At 40.2% G+C, this 15,119-nt stretch overlaps 1 protein-coding gene and 1 long non-coding RNA gene across 2 annotated transcripts in view; both read left to right on the top strand.

The window, feature by feature from the left end:
* LOC136420720 (myosin light chain kinase, smooth muscle-like) overlaps positions 1-5,660 on the top strand; it is a 55,175-nt gene extending 49,515 nt beyond the window's left edge. The window contains exons 8-12 of the mRNA XM_066407810.1: positions 153-248; positions 1,154-1,257; positions 1,611-1,763; positions 2,308-2,431; positions 2,987-5,660. Coding sequence (XP_066263907.1) covers positions 153-248; positions 1,154-1,257; positions 1,611-1,763; positions 2,308-2,431; positions 2,987-3,109 — 600 coding nt within the window. The 3' untranslated portion in view covers positions 3,110-5,660. The remainder of the gene's footprint in view (positions 1-152; positions 249-1,153; positions 1,258-1,610; positions 1,764-2,307; positions 2,432-2,986) is intronic.
* A 1,717-nt stretch (positions 5,661-7,377) lies between these two features.
* Positions 7,378-14,939, top strand: LOC136420725 (uncharacterized). Its single transcript, XR_010753294.1, has 5 exons — positions 7,378-7,653; positions 8,090-8,173; positions 9,194-9,243; positions 12,848-12,939; positions 14,347-14,939. It is a non-coding gene; the product is annotated as an uncharacterized lncRNA (long non-coding RNA).
* Positions 14,940-15,119: the final 180 nt, after the last annotated feature.

The raw sequence follows: 15,119 nt of genomic DNA, 5'->3' as shown, positions 1-15,119 counted from the left end.
CTTACGAAACTCTGAAATATGGTTTTGTCACTTTTCATCATGTCAAGCTGTTGTTGTTCAGTAACTTATTTCTTCATATTGTAGAATTGATGTGGTAACTTTTTGCTTATGCCATCAAGTTGTTTACATATTTGTTTGTTTGTTATTTACAGCCAGAGAACATCATGTGCATCAGTAAGAAGGGAACAGCCATCAAGCTGATCGACTTCGGTCTGGCCAGAAAGTTTGACCCAAAGGAAGATAACAGGGTGGGTTGGATCTTAAGTTTCTTGAGTTGATACTCTTTTTCTTAAGTATGGGTGGCATCGATGGCCAAGCAGTTAGGCTAGCAGTTCAGTTCAGTTCAGTTCATCCTCTTTTTAGAGGTGACACAATTGTTTCCACAAGTTCCTGTCGCACATGACAGATCGAAGTTCCTCATCTTCAAGGCCAACATACTCTTCGATTACTTTCTTTAGTGTCAATGACGGGCGACCACGCCTACGCCTTTCATTCGATTTTCAGAGGAGAACCATACCCGCCATTTCCTCGTGGCGCATGACATGGCCGGCCAGAGACAACCTACGGTTGCGAATAACCTTAGTAATCTGTGGCATGTCACCATAAAGCTCACTGTTTGTTATGTGGCTCCTCCAGACACAAGATTGAGAGGCCACAGGTTCAATTCCTGGCATTCCTGACTAGACGTTGTGACGTTGTGAACTTTCCTCACTTCACCCAGGTGTAAAAATGGGTAAAAGCCTGTGGAAGGAGAGGGATGGGATCCGCCTTCCAATACCGTGCACTAGACACAATAAATGTTAATAAATTTTACAACCCACTGCCCTACGGTCTCAAAAAGGCTATGGGATCTTTATCTTCTGGAGTTTCTCATTTTCACGACCAAAAAGGAGTTCAAATTTTCACCAGGCTCTAAGTACAGATTGAAGTTTGTATCTTCCTTTGCCTGACACTAACACACCTCCGAAAATAATTTCATCAGGTTGGTAGAACATAGGACACCTTCTTCAGAGCTTCTGACTGGAGTACTGCTTCTCGCTACTATAAGTAGTCGAAGTAGGTGGCACTTTTGCTTTTGCTATGAGAACACAATTGCAAATGTGGCTAAGTTTGTATTCCCCCTCGTTCTAACATGCCTGTTCTCTCTTCACAGGTGATGTTCGGCACACCTGAGTTTGTTGCACCTGAGGTCATCAACTTTGACAGTATAGACTACAGCACGGACATGTGGAGCATCGGGGTCATCACCTACGTCCTGTAAGTAAACACAAAGATTCAAGTAATCACAAGCAAGTAAACAAAAACAAGTGAACATAAACAAGTCAACATGAACAAGTAAAAATAAACAAAATCATTATGGGAGCAATTTGAAGTGTATTTGGATCATCATAACTCAAGAAACTGAAAATAAATTATTTTACCTAGAACACGTACATTTGTACCACGTTTTAAGATCTTGACATGCTAAATTTTGAAAGAAATGATAAGAGTTTGGGCCACAAAGCATCGTTCTTTCTGCAGTTTCTTTACGATTTGATAGAAACTTTTAGGAAGTTTTTGAGGGCATTTTTGATGATATTTCCAAAGAAATTGTTATTTGCTTCCCTCAGTCTAAGCGGCTTGTCCCCCTTCATGGGCGACACCGACCAGGAAACTCTGGCGAACGTCACGCTGGCAGAGTTCGACTTCGACGACGAGGCCTTTGACAACATCTCAGACGACGCCAAGAACTTCATCGAACAACTTCTCCTTAAAGATAAAGAGTAAGTTAACGAGTTATTGCCGGCCAGTTATTGACAGGGCTGGTTAGTTAGTAAGTTATTGAATGAGTGACCAGTTATCGACAGGGCTGGTTAGCTGAAATCTTGATAATCAGATTATGAGGGGAAATGATAAATATTGGATCTAAATTTGAAAAAAGGATGACAGCTGTTGGTACATGGTTGATTTGTGGGTTGTCTTAGGTTTTTCTGTTTGTCATCTGGGATCTAAACTAGGTCCTATCACTTCCAAAGATGTTCCCAGCCCTCTGCTGAATGCTGTCAACTATAAGCTTAGGACTAGCAAACTGGCCAGATCTGGCTGCATTTCAGCTTAAGTAAAACAAAATGTTGTATGAACATCTTGCTGTTTCTGTTTTTTCTCTGGTTCAGAAGTGGTAACATGGTTGTGACTGCTCTAAGGTACTGATGTCTCGGGATGCAGTCCTGTTTTAAGGAGGACATTGATTGTCTTAAAGTCTAGATCTTAACATATTAATGTCTTAAAATCTTGTCAATAACGTCTTGACTTTCTGTCCTCTCTCAGGACCAGAAACACGGCCATTACTGCCCTGCAGCACTGCTGGCTGGCGCAGGACAACGCCAAGGTGCGCAACGAGAAGATCAAGACCGACAAACTCCGCCGCTGGTGGCTCAAGAGGAGATGGCAGGTACGTCGCTCAGGCTGCCATGGCAACAGTCACCATGGCAACAGTTACCATTGCAACAGATATCATCAGGTGGTCCCCAAATCCAGGGCTTTAGAAACAGCTGCGGTGCTGGGGGGGTAGGATTGTGGGATTTGGTTTGTTAAGATTGGCACAGGATGTTTACAATAGCAATCTAAGAGGAAAACAATCAGTGCTTCTATTTAGACTATTTTAGAAAACCACAAAATTATTAATCTTTTGTAATGTACTTAAACATCCTAGAGAAAAAGATGCCATGCATTAGCCCACAGTTACTTGACTGATTGAATTAAACCTCAAATGTAATCCTGCGGTGAATGTGTGTTGTATGCCAAAGTTTCACACATTGTACTGTGGACTCTTCTCTGTATTTCTTTTTATTTGATTAATTATAAGCACAAGATGGAATTGGTATATATACTGAAAGGAAACTAGCATACTGGTAGGAAAGTAATGCCTTGTAACACAACCTAGTTTACCTGCATGTCATGTAGCCATGAATGAAAGATTGACTCTTGTTGCCGTCTATCCCCACAGAAAGCGGGGAACGCGATCCGCGCCGTTGGTCGGTTCAGAAGATCGCTGGGTCTGCTGTCAGGCAGCGTCTCCGAAGGCTCAACCTCCTCACCAAATGGCTCAACGTCTACCGAGGAGAACTGAACTTACTTAAAGACATTCTCAACATCTCAAGACGTCTTAGAGACTTTCGCAACATCTCAAAAGGTCTTGAATGCATCATCAACATCTCAAGACGTCTTAAAGACATTCTCAACATCTCAAGATGTCTTAAAGACATTCTCAACATGTCAAGGTGTCTTAAAGACATTCTCAACATTTCAAGATGTCTTAAAACCTTTGAAAACATCTTAAAGACATTTTTAACATCTCAAGACGTTTTGGAGATGATTATTTAAGTGTGATGCTGGTTCTATGCTCGGTACTACACCTGAGGAAAACACACCTGGTGTGGTGCTCACCTGGAAGTGCAACTGACAAGAAACTTCACCTGTTTACAAACTTTCTTAACACTATCTCAGACTTTTGGTTCACAACTTCAGCAGTAGCAAAGGTGGATCCAGAAGGAAAAGTAACGCTGAATGTGCCTTGGAATGCCTGGACAAATCCTGGAGTTTGAGGCTAAGATAACCTTCAGCTGTTCTGCCATGCGGCCTGCTGTTGGAGACTACATGGTCCTTCCGCTCGTCTCGTCCTTCAAGAAACTTCCTAAGACGCAGACCCTGTTATAAAGCTGGGCAGTGAAACGTCTAAATCAAAGGCAGTGGAAACAGTTTAGAAGCGCCACCTAGGGACTGCAATTGGGACTACACTACAAAGCAGAAGATATGGGAAGATAACAGAAAGCTACAAACTGACTCTAGATTACTTGCATGTATATCCTGCCATGTATGAACTGTGGAAAAAGATCTTTGTAACTTTGTGCTGATGACGGAACTGAGGTTGTACAGTATTGTGACTGTTTTTGTACTATTTCTGTGAACACTCTAGTGTTGAACTGTAACAAACACAGTCACATGTTGCAGACTGTGGCAAATTTCAACAAACATCAAAACCCCTGAGTAGGAAAGAGTATCAAAGAGTTCCATGCTGGTGCTTTTGTGGTCACTATAAATTTGTAGCAATAATGTAGCGACAGACATCACAGCCTGCTACAGCTGTGAAAGGACACACTGTAGCAGGTGCACATGTATCACATTGCATCAAGTGCCTTATAACTTGTATGAAATATTGGTTTGTTGGTGCTTGGGTTATCAGCTTGTTTACAGTAGTTCTGGTATAGGTAAAGTTGGTGTTTAGGCGAGCTGGTAACATTGAATACCTGCTTCAACATACTGCACAAAAATATCACCTGGGTGCAGCATTGCTGCAAACAGTTTGAGATTTCTGCATACTTATATAAATCTTATACATATTTCTCAAGTCCTTTCTTTTGTGAAACCAAGGAGGTTTAAAATCAAGAGGAGGGAGCATGCCATATACATCCCACTGTGGTTTCACCCGCACAAGCCTGCTGGATTTAAACCTCCTCGGTGAAAGCAAGAACCAACCTTCACAACTGATGTTTGCACAACGTGTTTTCAAACATCAGTATTTTGCACCCTCTGTCATGCTTATTGCTTCTCTCTTTCCTACACATTCCCTGAGTTGTGAGTTTATAACATGGAAAAGTTGGCGGCAAATATTTATGAATAGGAGGAGAAAGAAATACTTGGACTTTGTGAAGCAGGCAGAGTTTGAAGCTCTGTCTTGGACCAAGGGAAGACGTGACACGACATTTTGTACAGGTGTAACGATACTGTGTACAGGTCTAAATCGGACATGGAGAGAAAAGTCTATATTTTGACACGAAAGCAGCGTGTGGGGAATGTGGTATGATAACGTGTGTTCTTCTTGCGACAGCTTTTGTAGTTTTGTACGCGGATCTGGGCACTGTAACTGCAGGGGTGAGTTTGTTAGCATGAGATCTGTACAGAAATAGACGTTGTTGTAGTTACTAACTCTGCTATGATGTACCAACACCTGCAGGCCCGAACCCTCACTCTGAACCCTGCAGCTGAAGGTGTTTAGTTTGTATAACTCGAATCTTGGCCACAACGCAAATTTCTTAAAGCAAACAAAAGTGCAAAACTCAGGGTTGACGAAGAAAAGAGTGCCTCAAATGTGATTACTCTGCAGCAAAGCGCGGCATTTCTGTATTTCTGTGGATATGTATTTCTGCAACTTTGGTCCCTTTCTTTAGCTTTCCACTCTTTCTTGTGTGAGTAAGAAAACTGTATTAGCATATTTAACTGCTTCCTTTCACTTCATACAAAATGTATATCCTCACAATCATGTTGTGGAAAAAGAAGCCATGTTAATTTGAAGAAGTAATATCATAACAGACATAATCCAACGAAAATAACGACTAATTATGTGATGTAAAATTTGCTGTGAATTTATTTCACATTGACGCAATGTGTACATAGTTTAACAATGTTTTCCCCAATTGTATCATAACTTTATTACGTGACATATCTTAAAGTTTGTCGGTTAACATATACTGTATGAAGACAACTGAAGCTTCACCACTATATAAGCTTGTTAAGTTGAAAGTTGTTGCTTTTTTGACTCCAGCTGTGTTCTACGACACGCGGTGGTGTTGCAGTTCGTATGGCTTGACATGTTTGTATTTTCAATAAATTTTATATTAATATCTGTTGTGTTTCTTTGTGTTTTCTTGCCGTTGCTTGTAGACAGTCTAGTCCGTTTGTTATTTTGTTACTAGAAACGTGCGATGATGCAAACTGACAGGGTGGACCCCGGTTATGCTGAGCCAAACAGAATAACACTTTTAAGGCCACATCATACTCACTCAATCCGCCTGTCTCCAGCTTTAATTGTTTTCCATCCCACTCATTGTTTGGGAGCCGATTTTTTATTTTTCATTTTCAATTTGTCATTCTAAGCTAAAAAAAACCCACACATTTTCATCAGTTTTATCTCATGAAATTAATATTTTGGGGACAGAAGGGGTTGAATTTTTTTCTGTCCCAAGAAGCAAATTTCCGTCAGGGGATGGAAGGATGGGTCCTGGAGACAGCCCGGCCGGAGGCCCACATGTATATAGAAAAGTTACAATGTAGGCAACTGATATGAACACCTTTGGAATAGGATATCATCGGAATGTTATAGCTTAATAGGTAAATTTAATGTGAATATCATTATAGATATACATGTAGGTTATACATTAATTGAACATGATTGGTGGTGAATATCATTATAGACCCATGATATAGGATTTTGGTCCATTTAGAAGAAAACAAGAAGTTTTCTGCCATATTATAAATCGTACAAAGCAGCTGAAAAATGACAAAATATATCAAAAGCAAAAAAAAATATTTCAGAAAACGTCAAAGTCAATTTCAAAAGTCAAAGAAGATGTCATCCATATATTAATCAAATCAACATGGCCAAAAGCTCTCATTGGTCAGATAGCTAATTGCCACGCTCTCGTTGGTTGAACTGCTAATTGTGATTGACAGTCAGGATCGGTCTATTGTGATGGGCAGTAAGAATGTCTCAGGTGCAGCCATCAATCCCTTACTCCACTAATCTTAAGGTCCAAGGAAAATACAATCTTAACGATCCCAAAGAGGGAACAATTTTCCAAATGCAAATTCTCCCAGGAACTGCCATGCAGCCAACTAATCTTACAAAATTATAAAATTATCGTTCATAAGCCGTTGTTGATTGACATTGTAGGTAATTAAATTTACAGCTTCTGATTAATTACTTAATTAGCGCTTGACCCCCAACCTTTTCCCACAATGCATGTCTTGAGATTTGTTAGTCTCGTCCTCAAAGAAATGTTCTTGTAAACTCTTGAAAAAAGTTGGTGAAATTTTAATTAAGGAAAGCTAGGTCCAAAGGAAAAACGCGTGCAGAGACCCTTAAGTATGCACCTTGAGTTAGAAACTCATAGAAACTTTCTTTCAGCGTTCATAAGAAGCAAAAGTGTGAACGCGTCTAAACCACAGACGTTGTGTACAAGGAGAGGCGGTGGTATATATAGCGACGTGTCTCTCTCCTCATTTGTACCGACGTGCTCGTGCGTCCCCACAGAAACCGATGGAAACTAGGTGAGGCTATTTCCGGCCCGCCCGCATTCGTACGTTGATTCTGGTTGGACTCACTTGAGACTTGGCTGTGTGAGACGCTATGCTGATCGCTGGGTTTCCCATGGCAGAACAAGTCCGTATTCGTGGGGGCGAGCGTCGTCATTTTTGAGGTGGGGTTGTTTTCCTGCTGATAAGATGGTGGCGGTCCGGGTTAGTCGAGGAGAAAACATACAAACAAACAACCAACCAAAATAGGCGGTTTTACACCCCCGCGTGGAGATCACAGTTGGCACAGTCCGGTTTAGTCCGTTCAGCTCAGGCGTGTGCCATGGATCCTGCATGTGCGGAGATGTTTCGTATGGATTTTTGCAACTTTTCGGGACAATTCCAATCCTTTTCTTCTCAAGTTTGTTCCTTTAATGTGTGTAGTAACTGCTGGAATATTGTCGTGGCGGTTTTCGGTGAGTTTCAAGGAGTTTTGAGAGGAAAGGGGGCCCTTCTTTTACTTGTTGCGGTTCGGAGAGACGACAAAATGGCGAGACTGGCGTGGTGAACAGACGGCGTGGTGAAGACTCTCGTTCTTACAAGGTAAGACAACAGGCTGTTTCCTCCACATAAGGTTAACATTGGAAATTTTGGTGTAATTTGGTGTATTTCTTTGAATCCCGAGCGGAAAATGGCGTGTTTACGACAACCTTTGCAAATGTCCATTTCTTTCGTATTTGGTTTAATATTTTGCTGTTTATTGTGTGCGTGATTAACGTTGCTTATATTTGGCGAGTTGTGTGAAGATTATAGAAAGTATGAGTTGATATTAGTAGCAGAAAAACTGTAAGAAAAGTGTCCTTTGTTTCCCGCCACGTGGCCGCCACACCTGTTGGAATGTACGTGACGTCACTCCTCAGTTTTCCCGCCAAAACGCGGCGTGGAGGGGAGAGCGGGGTTCGTGTTTTAGCCGTGCGGATTTAACGACTGTTTCTCATAGTTTTGGACGAAGAAATTGGCCTTTTTTCTGTAATTACAGCCTCGGGGGAAGCTAACGAACTGGCGGAAATGTTGGAGGGAATGTCGGACGGTGTATTGCTGGAAAACTCGTTCTTTACTGGAGGTAAAACAAATTCTGTTTCGTCGATAGTGTCATTTTTCGTAGAAAACAAGAGCGTCGGTGTTTTTGGAGGGGCCTTGTAATATTTAGCGGCAACTCCAAGAGAAGACAGGCTTTACAAATGTCTATTTCTTTCGTATTTGGTTGAGTATGTTGCTCCGTTTATCATGTGCGTGAATAACGTTGCATATATTTGGCAAGTTGTGTGGAAATATTAGGAACTGTGAGTTGATATTAGTAGGAGAAAAACTGTAAGAAAATTCTTTTGTTTGTCTCCACGCGGCCGCCACACCTGTTGGAATGTATGTGACGTCACTCGCTCAGTTTTCCCGCCCAAATGCGGCGTGGAGGGGGGGGGGTGTGATTTAGTATTGTTTTCTCATAGTTTTGGACGAAGAAATTGGCCTTTTTTCTGTCATAATTGCAGTTGTGTATAATTGTAGCGTCAGGGTAAGTTGGCAAACTGGTGAAATGTTTGAGGGGAATGTCGGACGGCATATTGCTGGAAAACTCATTCTTACGTGTCATTTTCCGTAGAAAACAAGGCTGTAATTCGTGGGCAAGCGTCGCTATTTTTGGAGGGGCCTTTTATTAGTTTTGATATCGAGCGGCAACTCCATTAGACAGGCTTTACAAATGCGGATTTGAGATATGTCTTTAAGTTACTGTATTAGGTTATGCTTTGAGGTGAAGAAGTTGCGGGGTGTTGCGCTTAGAATAGCGGTAAAACATGTTTTTTATGCATTTTATGAAGTTATTATGCAAATGTGCTAAACAGTGTGAGTAAATGTCACTACTATAAGGATTTCAGCATATTTTTATTTCCATTTTTTTGGGGGCCCTAATATTGCATTGGTTATCGGGGTAGTAGTAATGTGTAGGAGTTACTATTGTTCTAGAAATAGCTGTTAAAATTTATCTTCGATATGATATAACATCACAAATGGTAACATGTAAGTCTATTTGAAATGAATTGACAACTGATGATTCTTGTCACTTACTGTGACCGTTTTATTGCCACAGGGAGGAACATGCAATAAAGAAGAAAACCTGCACTTAGAAGAGACGTCCCGGTGAGTGTTTCACAATTCCTTTGTCGAGATCATATTTTTGGTACCAATACCTTTGCTAATTACCTTGTTGAACTGTTAAACACTACTTAATCAGTACCTTGATGTTTTCGGTGACACTTAATTATTGTGTACCGTATATTTTTCAGTTTCACTTATCGGGTACCGTATATTGGACAGCAACATTTAGACTACTCCTCGTATTTTGTGATGTGACGAGAATGATAAGGAACATGAATATGTTTTAATGTATACTTGACCTCTATACTTATTTGATAATTTGTGTATATTTTGTGGAAACATCACAATTCCGACTTTCGTGTTTGTTCCAATCAAGATTGAATTGAATTTTTTCAAAAATGGAACAGTTACAGTGTTTGGTAGTGTTAAGTCAAGGTAGCAGCACACAGTATTTAAATGCCACTCCCGTAATCCGTGATCAAGCAGTAAAGAAATAGTGCGGCCTAAATCTTGAACCACATGTGAAAATGTTTTGTGAAAGCCAGCAAGGCACAAACTTTACTGTAGGATAGTACGTTTTTATGATATAAATAAGTCTGCTTTTAGATTGTACGAATGAGATTTGAAATTTTGCCCATTCGGCGTATAAATGTGTACCCTAATGTTGAGCACCCTAACGTTACTATGGTTTCATCCACGTTGATGTCGGTCACTTTGTAGCTCATACACCTTTCTCGCGCGGCGGACATGATAGAATGAAGACGAGGCCAATGAGGCAAAGAATCAAAAATAATGTACAGATTTAGTTTTCCTGCCAAATCAATATTACAACAAATGTAATGTACAAAAAAGATGCAGCAATTTAGAGCGTCGTTGAACGATCCCATAGTCTCCGCCCTCCTCTGCCAAAATGTTGTAATGCAAAATAAAAACATAGAAATGCAAATATTTGACGGTCATGCAGCCACTTCCTCATTGGTTGATTTTCTAATTATCAGGTAATCATTGGCTAAACTGCTTATTGTGATTGACAGTTAGGATCGGTCTAATGTTTGCCACAAGGGCCTCGTTTTCATTCTATCATGTCCGCCGCGCGAGAAAGGTCTATAGGCTGGAAACTGTGCTCTGCTACCTTGAACATCATTATTGAAACAAGTTGAAACAAATTGCAGCTTGAGATTTTGAGAGTTAAATAGTCAGATGGGAGACGTAATTATTAAGGTCTTAAAAGCCAATCTAATATCGTACGAAGAACTGGTTCCCGAGTCCGCCTTCTTGCATTTGGCGGTCATGTCACGTAAAAGTCGTATGAATTCCGTAAAATTTGTATGTTTCTTTAGTTACCAGGGCTTGAAATAGTGGGTGCATGTGCACCCAGTGCACCCAAAATTGGAGCTGTGCACCTAATTTTTGACTGTGGGTGCACTGGTGCACCTGTATATTTTTGTAGCCTATAGGAGGGTCTGCATGGGGGGGTCCTGGCAACGCTTAACGGTGAATTCAGACCAGCCGATAACGCTAAACGGGAAATTCAGGCCGACCGATAACGCTTAACGGTAAATTCAGCATTTTTAGAACATGAGGTACCCCTGAAGACGACGGTTTTTTGCGACTAGTCGTCCTGATCTTGTGGCAGGAGACCTATTACGCTATGCCATTCTCGCACGCCTGCTCCGAACGCTTTAAATTCGTTGGGGACAGGAAATTTCATGATCACAATGACGAGCGCCGAAGGCGCGACGAAAATTTTGAGATCTTGACCCTCTGAAACGCTATTTCCTGCATTCTGAGAGGGGGGGGGATTTTCCTGAAGAGTAAGCTAAGTTTTATGACATCTATATTTGAAAACAAAAATACAGAAGAGTTTCAGCTTGATTTTTGAGGGGCGTCACGCCCTCCAGACCTCGCCGGAGCTGCGACATGCTCCCGAGCAAAATTCTTGACACCGCTATTTCTTGCATTTCGATGGGCAAATATTACTGGTAATTTAAGTTAAGTTTAATGATGTCTCTGTTTGTGAAAAAATACAGACGAGTTTCAGCTTGAGTTTGGGGGCCGACGCCCTTCTGACAATATTTTTCGACGGAGGCCTGGCATGCATCCGGGGAAAATTTTTAAATCTTGAACTGCGAAACACTTCATTTCATGAATTTTGAGGAGAAAACTTTGCTGGTAGAGTGAAAAATAGAAGTGTTTCAGCTTGAAATTTAGTGGGGGGCGCCCTACCGACATATTTTTGCCGGAGCCGTGTGCTCCCTGGAGAAAATTTTGAAATCTTGACCAACTGAAATGCTTTTTCCTGCGTAACGAGGAATTACTCAATAACGCTTAACGTTGAATTCAGGATGACAAATAACGCTTAACGAGGAATTAAAACGACCAGTAACGCTTCACGATTAATATACCGATAACGCTTAACGGTAAATTCAGGCGGCCGGTAACGATTAACGGTGAATTAAAATCGCTCGTAACGCTTCACGAAAAAGGGCATGCAGACCCTCCTATAGGGTTAAGGTACTATTGTACACTAGTATACAGAATATTCTTGAAATGTAACTATAAAAAACAGCATGATAACTTTTTGCTGTACTCGATTCAATGTATTATTTGTTTGAAATTTCAAAGTTAGCTATAGAATTACAGATTGAAGTTCTTAAGAAAGGCAGCAGCATTAAACTTTGTAATTATGTTCAGAAGACATTCAACTTTATTTTATCTGGTGCACCCAAAATTCTTTCTGTGCACCCAATTTTTTGAGTTGGGTGCACCAGTGCACCTATTCCCAAAGATGAATTTCGAGCCCTGGTAACGGATCGTAGGTATTCCTTAAACTCGTTTGAATTCCGTAAAATTCCTATCTTAATGGATCATATGTATTACGTAAAAGTTGTATGAATACTTTGCCACCCCTGATATAGAGATTTTGGTACTGAATGAAAAAGCATCGAACTCTTGGCATTGTTGGAAGGGTCCTTTAGGGAATTGAACTTGATCATGTTTGCCCTGAGTTCAGGATTCAATGTATTGTAAATTTGACAGAACAAGCTGGATTCAAGCATATTTTTAGTCTCTGATGAATTATGATACCCGCTGGAGTGGAATGTTCCTTTGATCTGAGTGTGAAATATTTGAAGTCTGTAACTGTAAGAAAATTTGCATGACTATTTGCCTACTAGTAAAGTAAATCATGTTTCAAAGTTGAATCACTTAGGCCCCTGTTCGTGATTGAAAAAGTAAAATGAACCATTTCAGCAAAGTAAACCATTTTACTTGTGAACATGAATGTTCTAACGGTTTTGTTCAGTTTTATTCCGAACCTCCTCGCGAGGTAGTCTACAACGGTTTTGCAAAATTGGCATTGCAGAACCACTTCACATCAACGTCGTACATCTGGGTACATGAGGTCATAGTTTTAGCTGTCAATAGGATATTTTGGGCGGGTTTTTGACTAGTAAAATCTTGTTACATCATCAGTGCGCTAGGGGTCGCTATTGTACCATGCCTTCTTAGATGTCAGATCAAAATTTTATTTCCCTGACCAGCGGTTGACCCAAACGAATGATGATAGCTAGGTTGACAGGTTTGACAATATTTAATGTCGTCTCTGTGTTGCTTTTTCTTGAAACCTTCTTTGGTCTTATTGCAGATGGTCGCCCAACACAGCATTGCTGCCGACTCCAGCCTGCAGTTAACACCAGTGTGAGGAAGAGTCTCTTACTGGAAGACATGTGTTTAACAGTTAAGTTGTTCATTGTTCTTACTATGTCTTTTTTAAATTTATGCTTTATAAAGTTCCCTGTATGCAGAAATAGAACTGTTCGCCAACTGAAGTAATTGGACTTGCTTTTCCAAGTTGACTGTACAGAATTTCTTTTATCAAAGAGTAAGAGTGCTGGAATCAACTTTACTCAGTACTGCTTTTTTATCTTAGATTGAATTGTTCCTTTGTAAACTAAGATCGATTATTTTGAGTCTTGCTTAACTTAACGGGGGTCCCATAACTTCAAAGGTATATTTATAAGTTTGACATCGCATTGCACCAGTGTCGGTTGTCTGAAAAGTGTTGCGTTTTGACAAATGATAAATTAGAGTGGCAGTGTTTAAGGATTTTCCATTGTCGAGTTGATTTTACATCGTCCATGCATGATTTACAGTCGGTAAAACTATAAAAATGTTATGAAAATAGCGTTCCATATTGTTCCATTCTCATTAGGGTACCGTAACTTCGGCATACAAATACCTTTGTCTCTCTTTAATTTGTCGGCACAAAGTAAACAGACGTAATAATTTTGTGTCAACTAACTTCAGCTTTCCTGTAGTAAATAATTGTAGAGCTCGCTATTCATGATTTTTTTTGGAGCAAGCAATGAGAAATCGCCATTTACATTCAATGAACTTTGTGTTTATGATACAGGGTATGGGTTAGGTTACGTGTTTGCAACATCAATGCGTTTGCTTGTGGAACCATGTGCAAGCCTGCCGACGGGAACTTATCAAATGCAAGTTTATCCGACGTGTTTCAAGCTAGATTGATAAGATTTGCCGTTTTGGAGCCTCACAAGCTAGTACTTGATTTAGACAGGGGGACCGTGAAATGTCAACACTGTAGCTGCATCACATTCGAATCGTGGTCAACGGAATGGCCGTGACGTAAAGGGGGGAGGGCGTTTGAAGCCGCTTTTTTCGTTATTTAAGACAAGTTTAATCGCAACAAACTAACGAAAAAAAACGTTTCTTGTGTGTTTTCTAAAGCTTTATGCCTCATGTGTAAAACAAGAAAGTTTGCATTACGATTGTTGACTTCTTTAATTATGTAAGAGTTGCCACTACGCAATGACCGTGCATCGAACGTAGCCATTGTTTATAGCCAAATTTTCCTGGTGATGCAAAAATCAGTTAACTGTGTACACACAAATCCGTGTTTCATTCAGACGACAGCTATATGCATGAACTTCTCAGCGTTTTTATTCAGCACAGTGGCTAGAAACAAACATGTCTCTCTTCTGCATGATAAGACAATTGAAAGCAAAACCCGTTCGAAGTTATGGTACTGTTGAAGTTATGGAACCCCACATTATAATTGTAACCATTTTTAGAATTTATAAATATGTTGAGGTATGACACTTTTTTCTCCTTTTCATTTAGTCAAATGTATCCAGACGGGCGACGACTGACAGCAACAGACTCCAGCCGATGGGATGCAGAGAAGAGTTTCTTCTGGAGAAGACCTGACTCCAGCCTGAGAATTTGCTGCGACCCGAGATACAAGTCAAGTCATTTTGAATTACATGTAAAAGTGGGTTGGTTGATTTTAGTCGAAAGATAGCTTGTTGTAAATTATTGAAATGGTGAAAGCTAGGAGAATCTATAGAAGCTGTTTTATATAATTCGCTTCGTTCGGCATCATATAGAGGACATTAGAAGATAAAATGTATTTCATTTTCCACTGCGTTCATGGAACAAAACTTACACATTCTCTCGTGAGCAGGCAGCTTTTTATATCTACCCTTTTCTAGTGGGTGTGCGCTGATTCGTATCTTACACACAGCTGACCATTGGTCAAAATATTTGTATTCTGTTTTGACGTTTGTATAAAATCTTAACCTACTGTCATCGATAGATAATTCGTAATGAAACCTTTGAATATATATGTCGGTCAGCCTTTTTCTTAGCAATGTACAAAATGCTGTACGTCTAGATCAAGATTGTTGACGATACAGATAAAGAAGTATCCACTATTGTCGAGTACATGTTTCACATGATGGTATTATATAACTGTACAGGTATAATCAAGGAGCAAAGATTGTTTTTCTAGATTAACTTGATTTTGTGTACCGAGATCGTTAACATTGTTATGTTGGAGAATTGTTGTGGTAGAATCTTTGATATTTGTGCTGTTTGCAACAAAGAATTGTACA

This window comes from Branchiostoma lanceolatum, chromosome 15 (genome assembly GCF_035083965.1).
Source record: "Branchiostoma lanceolatum isolate klBraLanc5 chromosome 15, klBraLanc5.hap2, whole genome shotgun sequence".
Lineage (NCBI taxonomy): Eukaryota > Metazoa > Chordata > Leptocardii > Amphioxiformes > Branchiostomatidae > Branchiostoma > Branchiostoma lanceolatum.
The sequence above is the reverse complement of the archived record's forward strand: the minus strand, read 5'-3'. Positions and strand labels throughout refer to the sequence as shown.